Source organism: Anolis carolinensis, chromosome 2 (assembly GCF_035594765.1).
Source record: "Anolis carolinensis isolate JA03-04 chromosome 2, rAnoCar3.1.pri, whole genome shotgun sequence".
Classification (NCBI taxonomy): domain Eukaryota; kingdom Metazoa; phylum Chordata; class Lepidosauria; order Squamata; family Dactyloidae; genus Anolis; species Anolis carolinensis.
Window position 1 is genome coordinate 84,101,122 of NC_085842.1, and position 22,279 is coordinate 84,123,400.

A 22,279-nucleotide genomic window follows, 5' to 3' on the forward strand; every position below is an offset into this window, starting at 1 on the left:
AATAATAATAATAATAATAATAATAATAATAATAATAATAATAATAATAATAAAACTTTATTTATACCCCGCCACCATCTCCCCAACGGGGACTCGGGGCGGCTTACATGGGGCCATGCCCAGACACCATACAATATAACAAAATAAAACAACATATCATAACACAATATAACAGTGCAAAAATAATCATATACATTACAGCACAAATCAGAGAAAACAGTAAAAAACAGGGCGGGCCACATGAACACTTAATTAAAAACTCGGGAGAGAGAGGCATACGAATAAAGGGAACAGGGATATAAAATGGTGGAGCAGTCTAAAGGATAGAATCCAAGAGGAATAACCAAAGAGGTATATAACATTTACTCCCCAAAGGCACTTCGGAAAAGCCATGTTTTTAGATCTTTCTTAAAGGCTAACAAGGTGGGGGCTTGCCTGATCTCAGTGGGCAGTGAATTCCAGAGTCGGGGGGCCACAGCAGAAAAGGCCCTCTCCCTCGTTCCCACAAGACGGGCCTCGGATAAAGGCAGTGGCGAAAGAAGGGCCTCCCCGGATGAACGAAGGGATCGGGCAGGTTTATGATAGGAGATACGGTCACTAAGGTAGGTGGGTCCCAAACCGTTTAGGGCTTTATAGATGATGGTCTGCACCTTGAATTGGGACCGGAAAGTGAACGGCAGCCAGTGGAGCTCTTTGAACAGGGGAGTAGATCGTTCCCTGTAGCTCGCCCCTGTTATTAATCTGGCCGCCGAACGCTGAACCAATTGTAGTTTCCGGGCCGTCTTCAAGGGAAGCCCCACGTAGAGCGCATTACAGTAGTCCAGTCTAGAGGTAACTAAGGCATGCACCACCGTGGTCAAGTCAGACTTCACGAGGTATGGTCGCAGTTGGCGCACAAGTTTGAGTTGTGCGAAGGCCCTCCCGGCCACCGCCGACACCTGAGCCTCAAGCGTCAACGCTGAGTCCAGGAGGACCCCCAAACTGCGGACCTGTGATTTCAGGGGGAGTGCAACCCCGTCCAGCACAGGTTGCCACCCAATACCCCGATCTGACGAGCGACTGACCAGGAGGGCCTCTGTCTTATCAGGATTGATCCTCAGCTTGTTCCTCCTCATCCAGTCCACCACAGCGGCCAGGCACTGGTTCAGAATCCGAGGGGCAGAGATTAAAGCAGAGATTGGATGGTAATTCATCAGGGATGCCTCCATTGTAGTTTCATGCACTGGCAGAGGCTTGGCCAGATGATTCGTAGCCAGGGGCGGTTCGTAGCTAGGTGGTTGCCTGAGGCTCCATCCTCTAGGGGGTGCTGTTGAGGCAACTCTGCCCAGGCGTGGCCTTCCTGCCTCCGCGGCCGCGGCCTGGCCTGCCTCCATGGCACCTTCAGCAACCATTGAGGCACCTCCACCCAGACGTGGCCTTCCTGCCTCCACAGCCTGGCCTGGCCTCCAACCAGGCCCCCCTACTACCCCTTTAAGGACAGAGAAGCCATCCTGGCCTGCGCTTGAGGGCTGTCTCCTCCCCGCCAAAGACGCCTTCCCAAGGACACCTGTCCTTAAAGGGGCAGCAGGGTGGCCTGGTTGGAGGCCAGGCCAGGCTGTGGAGGCAGGAAGGCCTCTTACCTGCCGGAGCCTCTGTCGACCCGTCCCGAGGCAGGCGGCAGGACCTAGTGGTAAACCGGCGCCAAGATGGGCAGTTGCTTGAGCCATGCGGCCGTTGCGGCCCCACCCTGCCTCTGGTGGATAGGTGAGATGGGTGGGGCGCCCTCTCTGACCACTGCGCATGCGCCATGCGGCTGCTTCGCCTTCGAGGCCAGTTCTCCGGGCTGCCTGGCCATGTTCCAGAAGCATTCTCCCCTGACATTTCACCCACATCTATGGCAGGCATCCTCAGAGGTTCTGAGGTCTGTTGAAAGCTAGGTAAGTGGGGTTTATATATCTGTGGAAAGTCCAGGCTGGGAGAAAGAGCTCTTGTCTGTTTGAGGCTAATGTTAATGTTGCAATTGGCCAGCTTGATTAGCATTTAATGGCCTTGCAGATTCAAAGCCTGGCTGCTTCCTCCCTGCGGGCATCCTTGTTTAGGAGGTGTTAGCTGGACCTGATTGTTTCCTGTCTGGATTTCCCCTGTTTTCAGAGTGTTGTTCTTTATTTAGGCTTTTCCTTAATCCCTCCTTATTATCCAACATTTTTGCTTATCCAACACTTTTATTTTTCAGTGATTGGTTTGGGGGCGGGCGCCAAAATTCTGTTCGCCTGCACTTGAAAATTACCTTGGGCCAGCCCTGTTCGTAGCGTCCCTTCCTTCCGTTTAATTCCTGGCTTAACAGAACATGATGCTGGGAAAATGGAGAAAACAATTCATTCTTTATTACAAAGTGATTTAGAGAAGCCTGCAGGACTAATTGTTTATATTTTCTTCTGCAGAACAAACTACCACAGGGAAGCTTAATAAAGGGATTCATTAAGGAAATCTTGGCTTGGTAACTATCAGTGATTCTTAGTATTCATAAGCTGAAGCTGGTGTAGTTACTCACTGGACTACTTTCAAATCTTTGATCATTATGTTTACATATCTAATCTTCAATAATGACGATGAATTTCAGGAGTAATTGCCAACTGATATCTCATTTGATTTTAAGATACGGGGTTCTCCCATTTCAGCCTGCCCTAAAGTTGACTGAAATTTTGCCTTTGAATTTTCCTTGAAGTAATAGCTGGTAGGATCCAGAGTCAAATTGGTCTTTTATTTTATTCTTGCTTCACTCCAACATGAGACCTAAACTGGGTCAATGAGACCTTACTTACCTTCTGTTGGAGCAGGCACTCAATCCCAATCTGAAGGGCTCATGCCACCAACCTACAAAAACTATACTCTTGTTGTCTGGGGACCAAAGGGCCTGGTTGAGTGAGAAAAAGCAAAATATTAGTCAGTAGCATTGGAGCTTGATGATAAGTGATCTGTAGAATATGATTGCAGCTTAAAAATTCTTCCACAAAACTCTCTGTTAAAAGTTCTTTTAGACTGCTGTCTGACAGAAATTTCCCAAGAACTATATCCCCTAGACTGCTTCCTAATCAGAAGCATTTGGAAATTGCCTGGAAGGCAGGATGGCAGAAAACTATTATAAGTAAGACCATCTATCTATCACCTCCAGCAGGCTCTAGCCTGCAGTAACTTCATGGACTCACATGCACTTCATAGTAAGAACCAATGGATTAAAATCGCAAAATGCTGTCCATAGAGCAGGAAAGAGCACCTAGTGGCTTGTGGGTTGCATGTCACTCATCATGTGCCCCCCTAGAGCCACATAAGTGTCAAAGAATTGTCCCAAAATGGCACATTCTAGCCAATATAATTTTAGATTCAGAGAAGGATTTTTTCTAAAACAGGGAATGACTTTTGGCTACTTTCTGTTGATAAAAAAAGGGCTGCTGACATTGTGAAAGGTGAAAGGAAAGTCCAAAGATGCACAACATATATTCCAGAGATGTAAGAAGCATGAATCAGGGGAGGCTAGGCATAGTAAAACAGAAAGTGGAATATATAAATATTGCAATACGTAGGATAAGCAGTGGAACTCTCTACCCTGGACTGTGGTGGAGGCTCCTTCTTTGGAGGCTTTTAAGCAGAAGCTGGATGGCCATCTGTCAGGGATGCTTTGAATACGATTTCCTGCTTCTTGGCAGGGGGTTGGACTGGATGGCCCATGAGGTCTCTTCCAACTCTATTATTCTATGATTCTAAGCAAACTAAAGTGGAAAGGAATGGGACATTAGCCACATAATTACATGTTTTATTCAGGAAATGGAAATCTAAGAATAAAAAGGATAAGAGATAAAATTATTATTGTTGTTGTTGTTGTTGTTGTTGTTAATATTATTATTAAATGGGATGGCACCAATAGTGATGAGGGATGTAGCAAAAGCAGTTAAAGAATATAATACAAAGTCTGATTGATGAATATCAATAAGACTTCAGGAAAAAACTTTTAATAACCATAATCCAAGTTTATGCAGAAGAAGAGACAGAAGAAGAAGAAATTGAAAGATTTCATGATGGAGTCCAGGAGGAAAACACAGCCTGAAGACTATCCCCATAACATTTAAATATAATATAAAATAGATTTGCACTTCTAAGTGTAATTACCTTGGGGTCATAAGAACTCTAGACTGATGCCAGGAGCACAGTGAGAGAGGAATGCAAAAAAAGAAAAAGAAAAAAGAGATGAATTAGATAGCAGTTGAATCTCTTCTAGCAGTTAAGGATAGACCAAATGCAAGTGTACGTGACAGAAATGCGGTCAGAACTCAAGGGATCATATCGCAAACAAACATTAGATAACGTAGCACATCAAAGCATATCAGAAAAAGATCATCCTGTGCTTTTTAGATTATAACAAAGTATTTGCTGAAAAGCTATGGGCCGCTCTTTGAGTGCCTTGATGCATAACCTGTACTCAAGAAAAGAGGCCACTGTTGGGACAAAATATGGAGAAACAGAATGGTTTCCAATGATACACAGGGGAAATGTGGCACTGGAGAAAGGTTCTGTAGATAGTATGAATACTAACATGAAGACAAATAAATGGAGAAAATCTGAAATTTCCCTAGAAGCCAAGATGACTAAACTAAGACTAGAAGGGGAGAGGAGAAAAGATACATGGCACCTCCTTTAAGGTTAATTGATTTTTATTTTCACATGAGCTTTAGTGGATGAGCTTTAGTGGATATATATTCAGAATCCCGTTGACTTTTTTAGCTGTGATGCAGCAGCTAAAAAAGCCAACGGGATTCTGGCCTGCATAAATAGGGGTATAGTGTCTAGATCCAGGGAAGTCATGCTCCCCCTCTATTCTGCCTTGGTCAGACCACACCTGGAATACTGCGTCCAATTCTGGGCACCACAGTTGAAGGGAGACGTTGACAAGCTGGAAAGCGTCCAGAGGAGGGCGGCTAAAATGATTAAGGGTCTGGAGAACAAGCCCTATGAGGAGCAGTTTAAAGAGCTGGGCATGTTAAGGCTGAGAGGAGACATGATAGCCATGTACAAATATGTGAGGGGAAGTCATAGGGAGGAGGGAGCAAGCTTGTGTTCTGCTGCCCTGCAGACTAGGACACGGAACAATGGCTTCAAACTACAGGAAAGGAGATTCCACCTGAACATCAGGAAGAACTTCCTCACTGTGAGGGCTGTTCGGCAGTGGAACTCTCTCCCCCGGGCCGTGGTGGAGGCTCCTTCTTTGGAGGCTTTTAAGCAGAGGCTGGATGGCCATATGTCGGGGGTGCTTTGAATGCGATTTCCTGCTTCTTAGCAGGGGGTTGGACTGGACGGCCCATGAGGTCTCTTCCAACTTCTATGATTCTATTATTCTAGTTCTGTATATGCAGTATTATTGTTATTGGGGTTGTCATACTTATCAAAGAAGACATGACTAACAAGAAACGAATTATCTAGATCCATTTCAATCTGGTATCAGGCCTGGCTATGGAACACAGGCAGCTTTGGTTGCCTCATTGGGTGACCTACAAATAGAGCTAGACAGGGGGTGTGTGTCTCTGTTGGTTCTCCTGGATCTCTCAGTGGCTTTCAATATTATTGACCATGGTATCCTTCTGGGTTGTTTCACTGGGATGGGAGCGGAAGGCACAGTTTTGCAGTGGCTCTGGTCCTTCTTGGAGGGATGTACACAGAAGATGGTGCTAGGGGACTCCTATTCAAACCCCTGGCGTTGACCTGTGGGGTTCCTCAGGGTTCCATTTTGTCCTCCATGCTGTTGAACATATACATGAAACCACAGGGAGAGGTCATCTGGAGTTTAGGAGTATGGTGCTACCTATTTGCAGATGACACCCAACTCTACTACTCCTTTCCATGTGATGCCAAGGAAGCTGTCCTTACCCTAAATCACTACCTGTCATCACTAATGGACTGGATGAGGGAAAACAAATTGGAACCTGAAAGTGCAGGTTATGACCTTTAGAGCCCTAGACATTTCAGGTCCAGGCTACTTGGCTGACCGCATCCCCTTGTACGAACCTGCCTGGGTCCTAAGATCTTCAGGAGAGGCCCTTCTCTCGGTTCCACCTCCATCTCAAGCTCGGTTGGTGGGAACAAGAAAGCGGGCCTTCTCGGTGGCTGCCCCACAACTCTGGATCTCCCTTCTTCCCAGGGAAGTCAGAATGGCCCCCTCCCTGTTGTCCTTCCAGTGATAGGATAAAACTTTTTTATTCAGGCAGGCTTTTAAAGAAGGGTCTTAAGATTGTCAGGGGCTGCTGTGATTTAATATGTTTTTATGAATTTAATCTAAATTGTTTTAATACTAATGATGTTTAATGCTGTTTTAATATTTGTATATTTTAAATTGTATTGTAATGCTTTCAGTGTTAATTGCTTTGGGTCTCCTTATGGAAAGAAATAGCGGGATATAAATAAACACAATAATAGAAAATAAAAATAACAATAAAAGGACAATGATGCCTGGTAGAAGGCAGCTGGAAAAGAGGAAGACTGCATTCCAGATTGATAGACTCACTCAAGGAAACAACAGCCCTGAGTCTGCAAGATCTAAGCTGGATTGTGACAGAGTTGGAGGACTTTTGTTCATAGGACTGACATGTCAAAATCGACTCAATAGCAGTTAACGATAACATATGTTGTATCTTCCATTTATAACCCTCCTGTGTTTTCTTGCTGTTACTTCATTTATTCTTTCCACTGAAAATCTATAAGGGAAGAACGACAAAATACCTGCACAATATCTTCTGACTGCGAGAGTGAGCAACTGTCTGTAAGTACCCAGTGTGAATGTTCACATTTGTGTAGAGTGTTAATGTGACATCTTATGCGGAGCAGATTACCAACTGTAGTTATGTAAAAATGTGCTGTCTAATTTTACCTGTAGATGGCTGCCTTCAATCTGTTTGTCTTAGAACGCAAAGCTTCATTTGCTCAATCTTAGATTTTCGGAGGAAGAGACAGCTCAAAATTGATCCCCAATTCAAAGAGCAAGGCTCAAAGGCTGGTACTTCATGCTTACAAAAATACACAAAACATTATGAGAAGTATACACCAGTATCTAGGACCTGGGGCCCTTCCACTGTGCTCTTTATGCACTCTTCTGTAGAGAAAAACATAATGCAAGACCAGCAAAAGTGGGTCATAGCCCTCTTTCTCTTTACTGTTTAAATCCGTCTTCTCTCAGTTACTCTAAAATGCCTGTGATTTCTTCCAAGCTGCTGTTAATTTCCCGCTATCATTCCACTCTGCATTGCACTAACCTGCCCAGGGGAAACGTACTCTGGGATGTCATCCAGTATTGAAACTTCACTGGTTTCGGTATTCACCACACACAGGACTGGGACGCTCTTGTCACTCAGTGCCTCTCCCCAATTGTCATAGTACACAAACTGCTCCTGCTAAGACAAAATCAGAAGTATAAGTACTGGGGTGCATCCTACCCTGAAAATCTTCATTCTCCGCAAAAAGAAAAGCAGGGTGAGTGCACTCAACAGGACTTGATGCAGACAACCAGGCAATTTTCCAGATGAAGGAAGGCTGAATGGTTTGCTTCTAACTTATGCATCTAAAAGCTTCAAACTGATCTATATGACCCCAACAGTTTCCCATACAACAGGGATAGTGAAATACTTCTGCAAAATTGGGGGAGGGGGGGGGGGTCTGCATCTATACAGGCATGTAGTCGGGGGGGGGGGGGCTTGAGGGGCTTCAGCCCACCCCTGAAATTCTCAGGGTGGTCTGTGAGAAGGCCTTACATTTATTATTTAAACTGTTATGTTTATTCATATCATGATCTGATCACCATGCTCAATATATCCCATATGCATGGGGGTATTGGGATAACGATACCAAAGTTTTGCTAGGGTAGTTCCTCTCTCACACAGACTCAGCCCCCCCCCCCCCCCCCAAAACCAAAATCCCAGCCTTTCCTGAATCAAAATCTTGGCTACGGGCCTGCATCTATAAAAAGAAATTCAATGCAAACTGGCCCCAAAGGATTTTTACAAAGGCCCCTAACTAATTTTATGCTGTTCTGGATTCACAGAACCCAAAACGGTACTAGGTGTCCAATGTATGGAGGCCCTCTGCCTTTCTAAGTTTTTATAATGAGGGAATCTGGCACTGCAGACACAGCTTTAGAAGGTTTTCTTGAAACCCCAAGGTTCTCAAATACTTTGACAGAATAATGTTTGAGTGGGTGCACCAAAATGTCCCATCACCTAGCAATTCTCTCTGGTGACACTTTAAAAAACAGAACAGGATACCTTGGGTAAATCAGTATTCAACAGACCCCTCAACCTCTGGGGATGCCTGCCATAGATGTGGGCGAAACGTCAGTAGAGAATGGAACATGGCCATACAGCCTGAAAAACTCACAACCATCCAGTATTCAACATATATGGTAAATAAGTACTTTTGTTATCTTCGTGTGGTCCTGTGAGAGGCACAGGGCCATCTTATTTTAATCATAAAAGGTAAAGGTAAAGTTTTTCCCCTGACATTAAGTCCAATCGTGTGGTGCTCATCTCCATTTCTAAGCCGAAGAGCCAGCATTGTCCGTAGACACCTCCAAGGTCATGTGGCCGGCATGACTGCATGGAGCGCCGTTATCTTCCCGCTGGAGCGGTACCTATTGATCTACTCACATTTGCATGTTTTTGAACTGCTAGGTTGGCAGGAGCTGGGGTTAACAGCGGGTGCTCATTCTGCTCCCGGGATTTGAACCTGGGACCTTTCGGTCTGCAAGTTCAGCAGTTCAGTGCTTTAACACACCGCGCCACCACCAGGGGCCCATTTTAATCATAGTCAAGCTGAATGTTCCAGGGCATTTTATGCTGCAGGGCATTTTGCCAGATTTTATGGAAATGGCTTGCTAATTTAGCTTCTTCAGTATTTTAACTTTTTTGCTCAATTCATATAAAAAACACATATATCTGCTCTGGGAACTGTGGTAGACTGTATCATTTTGGCCTGCCTCCCAGATTAAAAGTAGAAAAACAAAGATTGCCAAGCACCTGGCTCAGAGCAGACATTTGAATGATACATCATGAAGGAAATACCTCTCCTGCTTCACTTGGCTCCTCCATTTTTCTCTCTTGAGGAAAAAGGGGATGCTTTTTTTGTCGCCTTCTCTCTGCCACATACAAGATCCTTTTTTCTGTGCCAGACCAAGCAAGACATCCAAAATGCCCTGGTGGTAGAAGGACAGATGGAAAAAATATCACTGATCAGTTAAAGATGGCTTCAGTATTTCATGTACAGTTGGCCCTCTAGGCACACAGGATCTGGATTCAGATTCAACTATCTAAGGCTTAAAAATATTCCAAAAGCCAAAATTTGATTTTGCCATGCCATGATATATAATGGACTTTAGCATCCACGGATTTTGGTATCCACTGAGAGTCCTACAATCAAACCCCACTGAATATCAAGAGGCCATTGTATTCATTTCTTAAATTAATTAATTCATTAAAATAAATTCATCAAACATAATTTTCCAAGTTCTGGAAAATCAGTACCACAATGTTACCAAGGAGAATCTAAGTGGGAGGACAGTTGTAACCACAATAACCATGGATAAAAAAAATGACTGGTTGATTCAAGGGAATGAGACACTGATATGGAGGGCAAGGGAAGGAGCAAAGTGCAGTTACAAGTGGCCCCCAGAGATGTCTTTGTGACTAACCAACAAAAATAACAAATTATTTCAAAATAATTATGAAAAAAATGTGGAAGGAAATTAAAGAAAAATTATCTTTAAACATTTTTCTTTCCCATGTTCTGTAAGCCATTAATTCACTTAATAAAAACTTTTTTTAAAAAAAAGAAAGAAAGAAAGGACAGCAACATGAAACTTCTCTCATCTTTTTTTTCTTTGGAACCTTCTCTACTGTATTGGCCAATCCAGTACCCCCTTCAAGATATAGAATACTATTGGGCATAGTTACATGAAAGCATAGTAGCAAGAACAGCAAGCAGATTGTTACTTCATAGCTACCTGATATTTATTCAACGTTTGAGATGGCATTTAGTGACTAAATTAATACAAAATGGACAATGCAAGCCTTTCCTTGTTTGTTCAGCGCCTGATTTAGTAGAATTTGTGTCCAAATAAATTAATATAGAATGTCAACTTGTTCGCTATAGTAGAACTCTATGAGCCTAAAGCTCACCTAGGAATGAGAAGGTTAGAAGAATCTCAGCCTAGGATTGTAAGTAATACTGCAAAGCTTGGGTTGCTCCCAGATTGCCAGCATGCAGTGACATTCAGGCATGCCTTCCAGAAAAAACTTTCACAGATCTGAAAGGGCAAGGAAAAGACAAGTAGCACAGTCTCTTTTGACATAGGGAAGAAGATGCTAATAGGATCTTAGTCATGTGCTACATTGGTAGACAACATTGCACAGAGTATGATTAGCTCTGCCTGCAGGTATTACAGCTACTGCTTTTACCATCTGTGTATACTTTGCCATGTTTATCCAGAGCCGTGAGGTTGATGTGTCTCACTTTCCCACTGTTGCTCCAGACCTGTTGGGATACAGATAAGCATAAATTGCCAAAAAGACATATAAATGGGCCCAAGAACAAATCAAGACTGGACCTTCCAGAAGCCAAGGTGACTAAACTGAGGCTATCATATTTTAGACATACCATGACACAACATGGTTCATTGGAAAGCATAATAATGCTTAGTAAAGTGGATGGCAATAGCTAAAGATGATGGAAGCAATACAAGTGATTCAACTCAACCAAGAAGCCATCAACACATACAGCAGTTAACCACAAGAGTATCTTACAGATCTATAATTCATACAGTTGACATAAGTCAGAAATGGACAATGCTTACTCCTGAATAAAAACAGTGTTAGAATATGTTTTGGCCTTGAAACTCTACTGAATTTCTTTGAGATTCAAATTGCAATTTATGCACAGGCAGTTAAGAGTCATGGGCCTCCGCTGTAATGGAACAATGTTGGTAAACCTATATACACACCTTTGGACTTGCAACTTCTATATAGATATTCTAGTCCAAAGCTTCTTACTTTTAAGGTGCTGACTTTCATGTTAATGAAAAGTCCTTTTTAACACCATAAAGCCTACAATAACCATGTCTTGTAGGACTTCCTAACTGTGAGAGCTGCTCAGCAGTGGAACTCTCTGCCCTGGAGTGTGGTGGAGACTCCTTCTTTGGAGGCTTTTAAGCAGAGGCTGGATGGCCATCTGTTGGGGGTGCTTTGGTTGTGATTTTCCTGATTTTTGGCAGGGGGTTGAACTGGATGGCTCATGAGGTCTCTTTCAACTCTGTGATTCTATGTCTGACAGTGACTACTGCATGGATCATTACTGCTTCCACTTACACAATTCATTGCAGTGTGCTGTGTTTGCATTACTCCTAGTCTCTGGGGATGGCATATTGCTTTAGACCACGGTGGACAACTGTGAGGGCCAGAGGCCATGTTCTCTGATGATCTCCACACAGGTTCCACACACACACTCCAGAGAAAGTCCAAATATCTCCATTTTCATTCACAATATTGTAACAGGATGTGAAGGCCAATCTCTTCTGTTACTATTTTGAGAATGAGTGTAAATGAAAACAGGCATTTTATCTGCAGGCCTCTCAAAATGGCATCAGAAAGTGAAGGTGTGTCTTCTTCTGTTGCCATTTTGAAAGTGACAGCAGAAGTACTGCACTCACTTTCAAAAAAATAGATATACTTTGGTATTATGGGACTCTGTACTGATGGGGTGGAAATATTTTTGCATGTTTACATGTGCTTTGGTGGCCTTTGTGAGCTATTATTATTATTATTCTGGGTTGAGGACTCTGGGGGATTGGTGGGGCCTCAAGAAAGACAAAAGTTTGTCAACTTTGCCAACTCCTGCTCTAGACTGAAGGTGATAATTGTGTGACTCTCCAGATTTTGCTGAACTCCTAGCTAGGAAAAAGAATGGTGAGGGATGCTGGGGACTGTGGTTCAACATCATCTGAAGGGCCACACCATCTCCACCCATCCTCTTGATAATATGGATAAATTACACTATTTTACCTCCAGCACTTCTTGTTTCTGTCCCTTCTCAAAGTGGTGAGTCAGAATAGCCTTATGCTTTCCAGTGGGTGACACTGAGGTCAACAGCCTGTGGCACAAGAGACAGGAGGGGACAGCATAAGCAGTAGAGCCAACTCCAATGTATCTTTACATGAAAAGATAACAAAAAGCCTATTACTTTCACCTTCTCAAGGAAAATCCTCCAACCTAGGAAGGGGAAGAAAATGAAAGTTTGACCCACATGACCTTTCCCACCTCTGGCTTAAAGATTACAACTTGTGTGGCTGGCAAAGCTTTTTTGCCCAGAAAGATACAACATGCAAATGTGTGCATATGAGTTTAACAGATGGTATCCTTCTTATAAGACCCATCTTTATGTGTGCCAAGTTAATCATACACACACAGACCTCCCTCACCAAATATCCAAGACAAGCTTGGCTTGAATTTTTCATGTATGGTGGTTACACATATTGGGGACAACTGTGTGTTCTACATACTGGTTTTGGATCTCAGCTGGTAAACCAAAAGGAGTGACTGAGACAACCGCTTTGCCATCATAATGAAGGATATACTGGCGACTGAACTGCAGCAGCTGACAGCGCTCAAGATCAGGTTGGCACCATTCTGCAGAAAGGAAGAAGATAAAATGGGAAAACATATGCAGATTGGGTTTCTGAGTCAGGAAATTCCCACCTATGTTTTGCTGTCTGTGTATGTATAGACTGATAGAGATCATGTGTAAATGTGGAGAAAAGTTACACAGTCGAGAAAGCAAAGAAAGCCAGAGTGATTGTAACTGAAGGCACATGAATAGGTTTATCGCAGTTCAGACACAGAAGACGAGAATTACAAGGAACATCTGATCTGAGGGAAAAATGGATTTGCATAAAATGTATTATGTTAGAGTTAATGAGGTGGGAGAGAAAAATTAATTCTGTTAAAGATAAGCACACATTCTATATTTAAAGAGTGTAGCTCAACAGAAATGAAGCGGCAAGCAAATATCACACTTAAGAATTCTGGAAGCCTTTAGTTCCAAGCAGGACACTTCTTTGCACACACTGACACACATATACATGTATTTACATGTATTTAGTAGTTACACATGTATTTAGGGACCAACCTCTTCTTATGTCTGAAATTCAATATTGATTAGCAAGGTTTTTAAAGTAACAAAATGTGGTGAAATGTGGGTTAGAGATAATGGGACTGCTAGATAGATACATAGTTGGTTGATAGTTTGAACCTAGAGTGCTCATCAGTGTTTCCTGATTATCCTTAAGAAAGCTTCTTGCAGTTTCTCAAGTTGCCCCTGATAGAAAAAATATCCTTAAGAAAGTGACTCTGGATTCTATCTTGGGAGCATTTATTTTTATAATTTATTTAAATCAAGGAATAGAGGGTACACTGACAAATTTGCAGGGGACACAAGACTGACAAGATATTACAACAGATTCTGAGTAAAAAATGACCTGAATGGATTGGAGAATATGACCAAAATTAACGAAATGAATGTCAACAGGATGAAATGCAATATTCATCCATGCAAAATATTCACATGCACAATTATAGCATGAGTGGCTGGGTGATGCCTGGCTTTATAGCAGTACACACAAAAGAGGGTTAGGGGTCTCAATAGACTACAAGTTAAGCATGAGTCAACACTATGATGACATGGTGAACCAAAAACAAACAAGCAAAGCCAATGTGATTCTAAGCTGTATTATTATCATTATTATGTTTATTTATATCCCACTTTTTCTCTCCATAAGGGAACTCAAAGCAGTAAACATTCAAAGCATTACAATACAGTTTAAAATATACAAATATCATCAGAACTCATTTCCAGATTGTGGGGAGAAGCAGAAAAAACCCCTCTTATCTGCTTCAATCAAATCTCCCATAGAGTTCTGCATCCAGTTCTTGATACCCTAATTTAAGAAGGTTGCAAAATGTCCAGAAAGTGATCTGGCTGACAAAGGGCCTGGAAGCTAAGTTCTATGACAAATTGTTAAGGGAATCAAGTATGCTTCCCTGGAGAAGAAAATACTGTGATGACATATGACAGTCAGCTTGAAATATCTGATTGGCTGTTTTGGAGAAAACAGAGCAAGTTTGTTTTCTGCTGCCCCAGAGGATAGGATACAAATCAATAGATTGTAATTGGATAAAACATTAGAAAAGTAAGAGCTACTCATCAGTGGAACAAACTACACTGGATAGTAGTGGTCACTTTCCATTTCCAAACTCTGGTGACTGGATTTTCTTGGCAAGATTGGTTCAGAGGGGGTTTGCTTTTGCCTTCCCCTGAGGCTGAGAGAGTGTGCTGTGTCCAAGATCAGCCAGTGGGCTTCCATGGCTAAGCAGGAATTCAAGCTTTGGTTTACAGGGTCATTAGATTTTGTGGGGGAAGAGACAGGCAGATGAGATTAACATGTCAGTTGCAGAGAACATGTGAGTGCAATAATGCAGCAAAAGGTTATTGGCTCCCATTCTATGCTTTGGCTCTTGACAGAGGCCAAAAGACATTTGTGGAAGTTCAAGGAGAGGAAGAAATTAGAAGACAGAGGGCAGGGGAAATAAAGGGTGAAGCAAAAAATAATAATAATAAAATAAATAAATAAATTAGACACAGTGCCAAGAGGGGAAACTAAATGGAGTGCTAACTTTGCAAATCCTGGGTAAAGTACCCTAAAACAGGACGCAATGCTCAGGTGCTGTTTTTATGTAGTGTGCATTTTCAACCCTTAATAGAGCCAGGCCCTACAACAAAAGTACAAGATATGATGATGTATGGTCATGACACAAGGCTGAATTTTATTTTATTTACATTCTCCCTTAATTATATCCTGCCTTTTTTTGCAACAAATTAGAAGCAACATAACACAGAACAAATACAATTAAAATGTAGCAAGAGTACAAAAAGCTACAAAACAAATAAGGATACAGACTTTGGGATTTAACACAATGTATATAGAGATTCTTTTACCATGGGGACACACAGACAGAAAGACATCCCATCATTTTTCTTGCTTTCCAACAAAGGAGATATGGTTTTTATGTTTACAAATTGGAAGTAACTACGAATTTGAGATGTATGGGCGAGTTATTTTTAGATTCTTGTGTCAGCTATTTTGGAGGACAAATCACTATGTAATACCATTTTTATTCCTGGGTTACAAATGCCATTTCCTTATTGGTTCTATTATAAAAACATGGAAAACTGCCAAAAAACTTTTTGATATAGTTTTTCAATGACTAGAGTTTCAACCAATTCAACATAGGGGTGCTGTGAGTTTTCTGGGCTGTATGGCCAGCATCCTCAGAGATTATGAGGTCTGTTGGAAACTAGACAAGTGAGGTTTATATATCTGTGGAATAATGTTCAGGGTGGGAGAAAGAACTCTTGTCTGTTGGAGGCTAGTATGAATGTTGCAATTGATCACCTTGATTAACATTTAATGGCCTTGCAGATTCAAAGTCTGCCTGCTTCCTGCCTGAGGGAATCCTTTGTTGGGAGGTGATTGTTTCTTGTCTGGGATTCCCTTGTTTTCAGAGTGTTGTTCTTTATTTACTGTCCTGATTTTGGAGTTTTTTAAAAATATATCTGGACTTTCCAGAGATATATAAACACCACTTGCCTAGTTTCCAACAGACCTCACAACGTCTGGGGATGCCTGCCATAGATTTGGGCAAAATGTCAGGAGAGAATACTTCAGGAACATGGCTATACAGCCTGGAAAACTCACAGCAACTTGGTGTTTCTGGCCACGAAATCCTTCAACAACACAATTCATCATAGCTTGTGACAGCCACAAAGACGAAGTTTCTGGAGTATAACAACTATTACTTTCAAAGTAAGGACCACACAACTAAACGGGAAGTAACACTTTCAAACAGAGAACAGATTATTTTTTCCAAATTTTGTTACGTAGCGTAATCATAACCCGTGTGAATTTCCACAAGACTGAGCCAAGGTCTTCTTCACTTTGCTAACACCCTGGGGACTAAAAAAGGCATTGTTTTCGAAGATATTGGGAAGCCCGAAAAGGTCAAGATTTTGAATAACACGGAAGGGTGGACATGATTTGTAGCTACATAGAGTTTGGGACCCTTTTAACTGTAGAACAAAGGCTCAAGGCCAGGCATGGGCAAACTTCGGCCCTCCGGGTGTTTTGGACTGCAACTCCCACCATTCCTAACAGCCTACCGGCTGTTAGGAATGGTGGGAGTTGAAGTCCAAAACACCCGGAGGGCCGAAGTTTGCCCATGCCTGGCCATGCCTCGGAGTCCTGCAGTCTGTAGTTTGCGGAGGGGATTTGTAACAGGCGGCTCACCCGTGAACAGGGAGAGGTACTGGGCCCCGCCGCCGCCCACGAAGCCCGCTGCCAGCCAGGCAGAAGACACGGAAGGGAAGCGGCCCAGCGCCTGGTACACGGCGGCCAATGGGGCCAAAGTGGCCCGCGTCGGGGAAGGAAAAGGTGCGCCTTGAAGGCCTTGCGAGGCGCCCGGCCGCGGTTCTCCCACCGCTTCCTCGCGGTTGCCAGCCATGAGAGAGACAAGGACAGAGCAGCGGGGCCTCCGCTTCCAGAAAAGGGCCTGGGCGGGGAGGCCGAGGGAGGGAAGGCGTGGCGGAAGGCCCACGCTTGCCTGCCTGCCTGCCACCCATGGGGCTTCCCTCTTGTGGCCAAAATCAGGACAACAAATAAAGAACGGCACTCTGAAACAAAGGAATTCCAGACAAGAAACAATCAGGGCCAGCTAACACCTAACGAAGTATTCCCCCAGGCAGTAGGCAGAGTCCTTGAATCTGCAAGGCCACTCAATGCTAACCAAGGTGGCCAATTGCTATTCACCCATGCCTCAAAGAGACAAGAGTGCTTTCTCCCACCCTGGACTTTCCACAGATATATAAACCCCGCTTGCCTAATTTTCAACAGACCTCGCAACCTCTGAGGATGCCTGCCCTAGATGCAGGTGAAACGTTAGGAGAGAATGCTTCTGGAACATGGCCACACAGCCCGGAAAACTCACAGTAACCCAGTGATTCCAGCCATGAAAGCTTTCGACAACACAGCTATTAGGAATTGTGGGAGTTGACATCCAAAACACCTGGAGGCCGAAGTTTGCCCATGTCTGGTGTAGAACAGATGCACCCCGAGGTTTCTAGAGAAGGTTTGTTCAAAAGGGGTTGCTTGCTTTCGCCTTCCTCTGAGGCTGAGAGAATGTGACTTGCCGGATGCCACATAGTGGGTTTGCACTGAGCAGATTTCAATCCTGGTCTTCTTTTCCAATACTCCGGGCCCTTCCACACAGCCGTATTACCCAGAATATGAAGGCAGATAACTCACAATATCTGCTTTGCATTGGGTTATCTGAGTCCACACTGCCATATAACCCAGTACAAAGCAGACAATGTGGGATTTTATACAACTGTGTGGAAGGGGCTTCAAACTGCTACACCTTGCTGGTTCTTTAGGATTTTCTTGGGCAAAGAATCTTCAGCAGTGATGACGCCAGTTCCTTCCTCTGAAATGCAGCCTGCAGCACCTGGGGTTCATGGGTCTCCCATCCAAGTACTACCCAGGGCTGACTGCTTAGCTCCCAAAGATCAAATGGGATCTGATGCCTTTAGGCCCACAGTGTTTTTCAACCTCTGCTCCTCCAGGTGTTGTGTTGGACTTCAGCTCCCACAATTCGTAACCACTGGTAAACTGGCTGTGATTTCTGGGAACTGAAGGCCAAAACAACTGGAGGAGCAGAGTTTAAGAAACACTGTGCCCGGGGTATTTCAGCTCTCACAGCTCAGTGTCCCTGTGAGCAACTAGCAACATTGCCTCCTAACTTGTCATATCAAGTTGGGTTCCCCCCATCTCCACTGATATGAAACCTTTTGTGCCACACTATACAATTGTGTTGCGATTATTCTGCTTTAACATCTTATAGAAACCTGGGATTTGCAGCTTTAGGGGGCAATTATTTAGAATTCTTAGGACTCCTCTCATTTAAGACAGGAAAGCAGAATAATAATAATAAATGCCCTAGTGCTTCTGACCAATCTCTCCCAGGATTCCACTATGACATTAAAGTGGGCTCATGGTACTGTATAACTATTATGTGATGGATTAGTTTCTTTAGGTCATTTTTGCATTTCATCCACCCACTGCCTGTCAAGATAGCAAAAAGGTTGAAGCTAGCCCGTAATGGGTGTGGGAGAGTATATGACACACACACATATATAACAAAGAAGGAGGCATAAGATGACTTGTGGCAGCAACTCTATGACCTTCATATGATCCCTAGCATCTAGAAATGACTAAGCTGCTGGGAGTCAGGATTTGCTTTTGCCAAGAAAGTGCCCCAGCTCCAAACAAGGGCACTGCTATCTATATACAGTAGCAGTATTAGACAAACATTTGTTCACTTTCACAGAATTGAGAGAATAAATTGTGTAGGCAGGAACCTCATGCATGGCTTTGAGGCTTTCAGCATATATTTTTTAAAGGAAAAAAGGCATCACAAAATCCAACAGTATTTTCAGATGTTGTCCAAACTTTAATTTCAGGCCTATATTCAGCAGAAGGAGAAGGAGGAGAGCAATGGCCAACCTCGATAAAATAGTGAAAAGCAGAAACATCACACTGGCAACGAAGGTCCGCATAGTTAAAGCAATGGTATTCTCCATAGTAACCTATGGATGCGAGAGCTGGACCATAAGGAAGGCTGAGCGAAGGAAAATAGGTGCTTTTGAACTGTAGAAAAATTCTGAGAGTGCCTTGGACCGCAAGAAGATCCAACCAGTCCATCCTCCAGGAAATAATGCCTGGCTGCTCACTGGAGGGAAGGATATTAGAGGCAAAGATGAAGTATTTTGGCCACATCATGAGACGACAGGAAAGCTTGGAAAAGACCATGATGCTGGGGAAAATGAAAGGAAAAAGGAAGAGAGGCCGACCAAGGACAAGATGGATGTATGGTATCCTTTAAGTGACTGGCTTGATCTTGAAGGAACTGGGGGCAGTGACGGCCGACAGGGAGCTCTGGCGTGGACTGGTCCATGAGGTCACGAAGAGTCAGAGACGACTGAGTGAATGAACAAACACATTCAGCAGAAGCAAGATAACTGGCAATCATAACTGATGAGGGATTTATGGTAAATGCCTCAAAATGTGATAGGAGAGTAATCTGAATAGCAATTTCCAATTTCAAGTTGAAAAAGCTAAAATTCCAAGTGGAAGGGGACTTCCTGGAAGTAAAGCACCTGCTGTAACACATGAAGGCATCATGATTGACACCACAACCTTTGAAAGGATGTCTCTGCATGTCATGCAAGTTGCAATGCCCAGATTTTGCTTCAAGGATCCTGCTGTTTTAGAATTGTGAATATTGAAATTCCAAACAGGAGGGTTTTCTAGGACACAGAAGGAAGACATTTGCTGTAATTTATTAAGAATTTTGAAAGGCTTTCTGAAACACCGCTGCCAAGATATATGAGGTATAAAACGACAGGGAAGGTAACAGCAGGCTCCATGGGTTCCTTTTCGAGTATTAGGTACTTATCCATGCAACACTGGATACAATCCAGTTAGCACTAACTAAAATAAGGAAATTAACAAAGGGGTGCCCAGATGAACTTAATTGAGATGAACCTGAACTCCATAGTTAGAATAGACTTTCTAAGCATAGTTAAATTAGTTTGACTTTCCTTTCTCCAAAGCTTACCTCCATGATAAATAGCAATTCGCCTGTTCACAAAACTGGTTCTAAATACAAAGTCAGAGTTACTGTTTCCTCTCCCTCTGGATTAGGTAACAAATGGGTTTTTAGTTCGAACAAATGCAAGACGGCGCACTAGTCTTTCCCCTCCTTTCTGAACTACTAGAACCCCGTTCCCGCCTGCATAGACCTATTTTGCCATCTGTGTACTAGTCACTTCCTATGAAATTATTGTCTTGAATTCAAATTGTATTCTTATTTAACATTACTGTGCAATGGCTTGAATTCTATTTTGAGAAACAAAAGAGTTCAACAAATAAAAGTATGAAGGGAACACATATTATATAGGCTTTCTGAACCTCAGCTTACAATACTTTTAAAAGTTGTGAATGTGTGCATGTTTTCTAAACACGTTTTCTTCAGAATCAGAAAGGTAAGCTGAGTCCAGGGAAGGGCAGAATCTCAGTAATCCTTCACTGCTGCAGCCTTTCCTTTACAATCAATGGAGCTGAATAAGGTTAAATATACTATGCAGCACTGTTGAAAACAATGCACAATATAAGAAGAAAGACAGAATAAACAACCTGTGATAGTATATCTTTCACAAGCTATAAAAATAAAATAGTATTTTGACCTGCCCAAATTGTTGGGATATATAGCAGACAACACATTTTTTGAAGGACTGAATTTGAAATAGTGATTGGAGTTCTATACATTTGCAAGACATGATTCTAGAGCAATAGCTCTAACTATACACACACTTTCTTATTAACTATACCCTGTTGAAAATAATTTCTTAATGCACAAACAAGATGAAAGCATGAACCCTTATTCCACTTTGAGAAGTAATAGCTATGCACCTCAGTTTTATAAATATTCATGCCAAAGTTAATTCCTACACTGAAATATAGGAATTATTCTCAGCTTTGAATACTACACATAGAATTGCAGCTTTAATGGCAATTAGATAGCCTATGAGAGGATGCTATGGTGTAGCAGTGTAGTTTTTTTTTTTACCTGGGGACTTCCTTACATACTACTAGTTACAACCTATACTAAGTTCATGCTAGCTGTAGACAGTATGAAGCTAGCCTATATCAGTCCATTTTTCATCAACTTTCTCTATTTGAATGTTAAAAGTACATAGATGAAGTACTATGAGCACCAAGAAAAGCTAAGTAAAATTCAGCCTCTAAACAAATAAAAAAATCTTCCCAAAATCTGGGGTGGGGGGTATTGAAAACAAGTCAAAATTATGACAATTTTCAAGCAGAAATTGTTATGATTGAGCCTCGTGGCTCTGTTTCTGACAGGCGTGGGCGTAAGACTCCTCGAGAGTCGGATACTCTCGAGGAGCGAGAGAGAAAAAGACTGCGAGACATATTTGCAGCACCCTCTGACGAAGAGTCTTTCGAAGGGTTCACGGAGAGAATGGAGGAAGGGCTGGTTAGCTCAGAGGAGGATGAGATGGATTGGACTCGGGTAAGGGAGGAATTGGGGGCCACTGGCCATGATGGGACAGAAGATGAATGGGGACCTTCAGGATTAGACCCATGGCTTAGCTGGAGGGATGGGACGGGATCCACAGCTGGAGATGCTGTTGGGCGTAGTCAGAGGTGTTCCAGCTCTGACGAGGAAAGTGATGAGGAAACGCCCGGGTTAAGGAGGACAGCTGACAGTGATGAAGATTTGTAACTGGCATAAAATGGGGCTTGGGAGCAATTGCAAATTGCGTCGGGCAAGGTAATCTGGGCAAACGCTTGGGATCCGTGTGTGTGTGGGACGCTTCCCTGAAGACTTGTGTGCTTTCCTGTGCTGTGACGTAAGTTGATTGAAATCCAGGGTCAGACGGCGGGAGGGATTGTGTGGGCATTTGTTTGTGCAAACCTGTGCTTACTCTTATTAGCTTGACCTTCCGTCGTCTTTCTGACGGACGCCATCTCCTGCTTTGAGAACCCGGACTGAACTGACCACGGCTTGTCTTCCCCCCTTCTTGGACTTGGAAAAACTACAAACGTCTGCTTCTGGCTTTGATTTACGGAACGGAACTGGTCTACTCTACTTCTACAATCCTTGGCTGAATTGCTCGTGTTGGAGATCCTGTCTACTGTGTGTGTGTGGGAGCGACGCAAGTTACTCTAAGCACAGTGCTGGCAGCAGAGAGGAATCTGCTGCCAATTAGTTGCATTCTTTGTATCTTTTGTTCCTTGGCTTTCGTTCTGTTAAAACCTAGGCTGAAGCAAGCAGTTTGTTTTTACCCGGATTAAACTCCGGTTTAATCCGGTTTATCTTTTGAACATTTACTTTTGTCCCTTTTTGCTCCTAAAGGCAAAAACTGCCTGGCCCTTGTGTTTTTACGGGCATTTTTGAGTTCTGTAATCTAATAAACTCTGTTACTTTGAATCTTGTGGCGTTCTGTCCTTGACAGATTGCCCGACGCCATAAAAAAGTTTATTGCAGCAATAAACCCGTCAGGAAGACGATGGATGAGTTAAGAG

At 43.0% G+C, this 22,279-nt stretch overlaps 2 protein-coding genes across 2 annotated transcripts in view; both read right to left on the reverse strand.

Annotated features, from left to right (window-relative positions):
• LOC103277916 (acylamino-acid-releasing enzyme) overlaps window positions 1–16,722 on the reverse strand; it is a 45,078-nt gene extending 28,356 nt beyond the window's left edge. The window contains exons 1-7 of the mRNA XM_062970099.1: window positions 16,403–16,722; window positions 12,563–12,689; window positions 12,066–12,153; window positions 10,467–10,542; window positions 9,075–9,205; window positions 7,275–7,409; window positions 2,802–2,893 (exon numbers count right to left, since the gene is read on the reverse strand). Of these exons, the coding sequence (XP_062826169.1) occupies window positions 2,802–2,893; window positions 7,275–7,409; window positions 9,075–9,205; window positions 10,467–10,542; window positions 12,066–12,153; window positions 12,563–12,689; window positions 16,403–16,616 (863 nt within the window). The 5' untranslated portion in view covers window positions 16,617–16,722. The remainder of the gene's footprint in view (window positions 1–2,801; window positions 2,894–7,274; window positions 7,410–9,074; window positions 9,206–10,466; window positions 10,543–12,065; window positions 12,154–12,562; window positions 12,690–16,402) is intronic.
• LOC134296097 (uncharacterized) lies at window positions 42–2,803 on the reverse strand. The gene is made up of 2 exons (XM_062970100.1): window positions 1,620–2,803; window positions 42–1,420 (listed from the first exon to the last, which is right to left on the reverse strand). Exons 1-2 carry the CDS (start codon window positions 2,017–2,019, stop codon window positions 363–365), a joined length of 1,458 nt encoding a protein of 485 aa, XP_062826170.1. The 5' UTR covers window positions 2,020–2,803; the 3' UTR covers window positions 42–362.
• Window positions 16,723–22,279: the final 5,557 nt, after the last annotated feature.

Bases quoted from the DNA above. Each gene is read 5' to 3' on its own strand.
- LOC134296097 (XM_062970100.1), bottom strand. From the start codon at position 2,019: ATGCTAATCAAGCTGGCCAATTGCAACATTAACATTAGCCTCAAACAG. The intron at 1,421-1,619 runs GTAAGAGGCCTT...CTGTGGAGGCAG, and splicing joins GTCGACAGAGGCTCCGGCAG to GAAGGCCACGTCTGGGTGGA.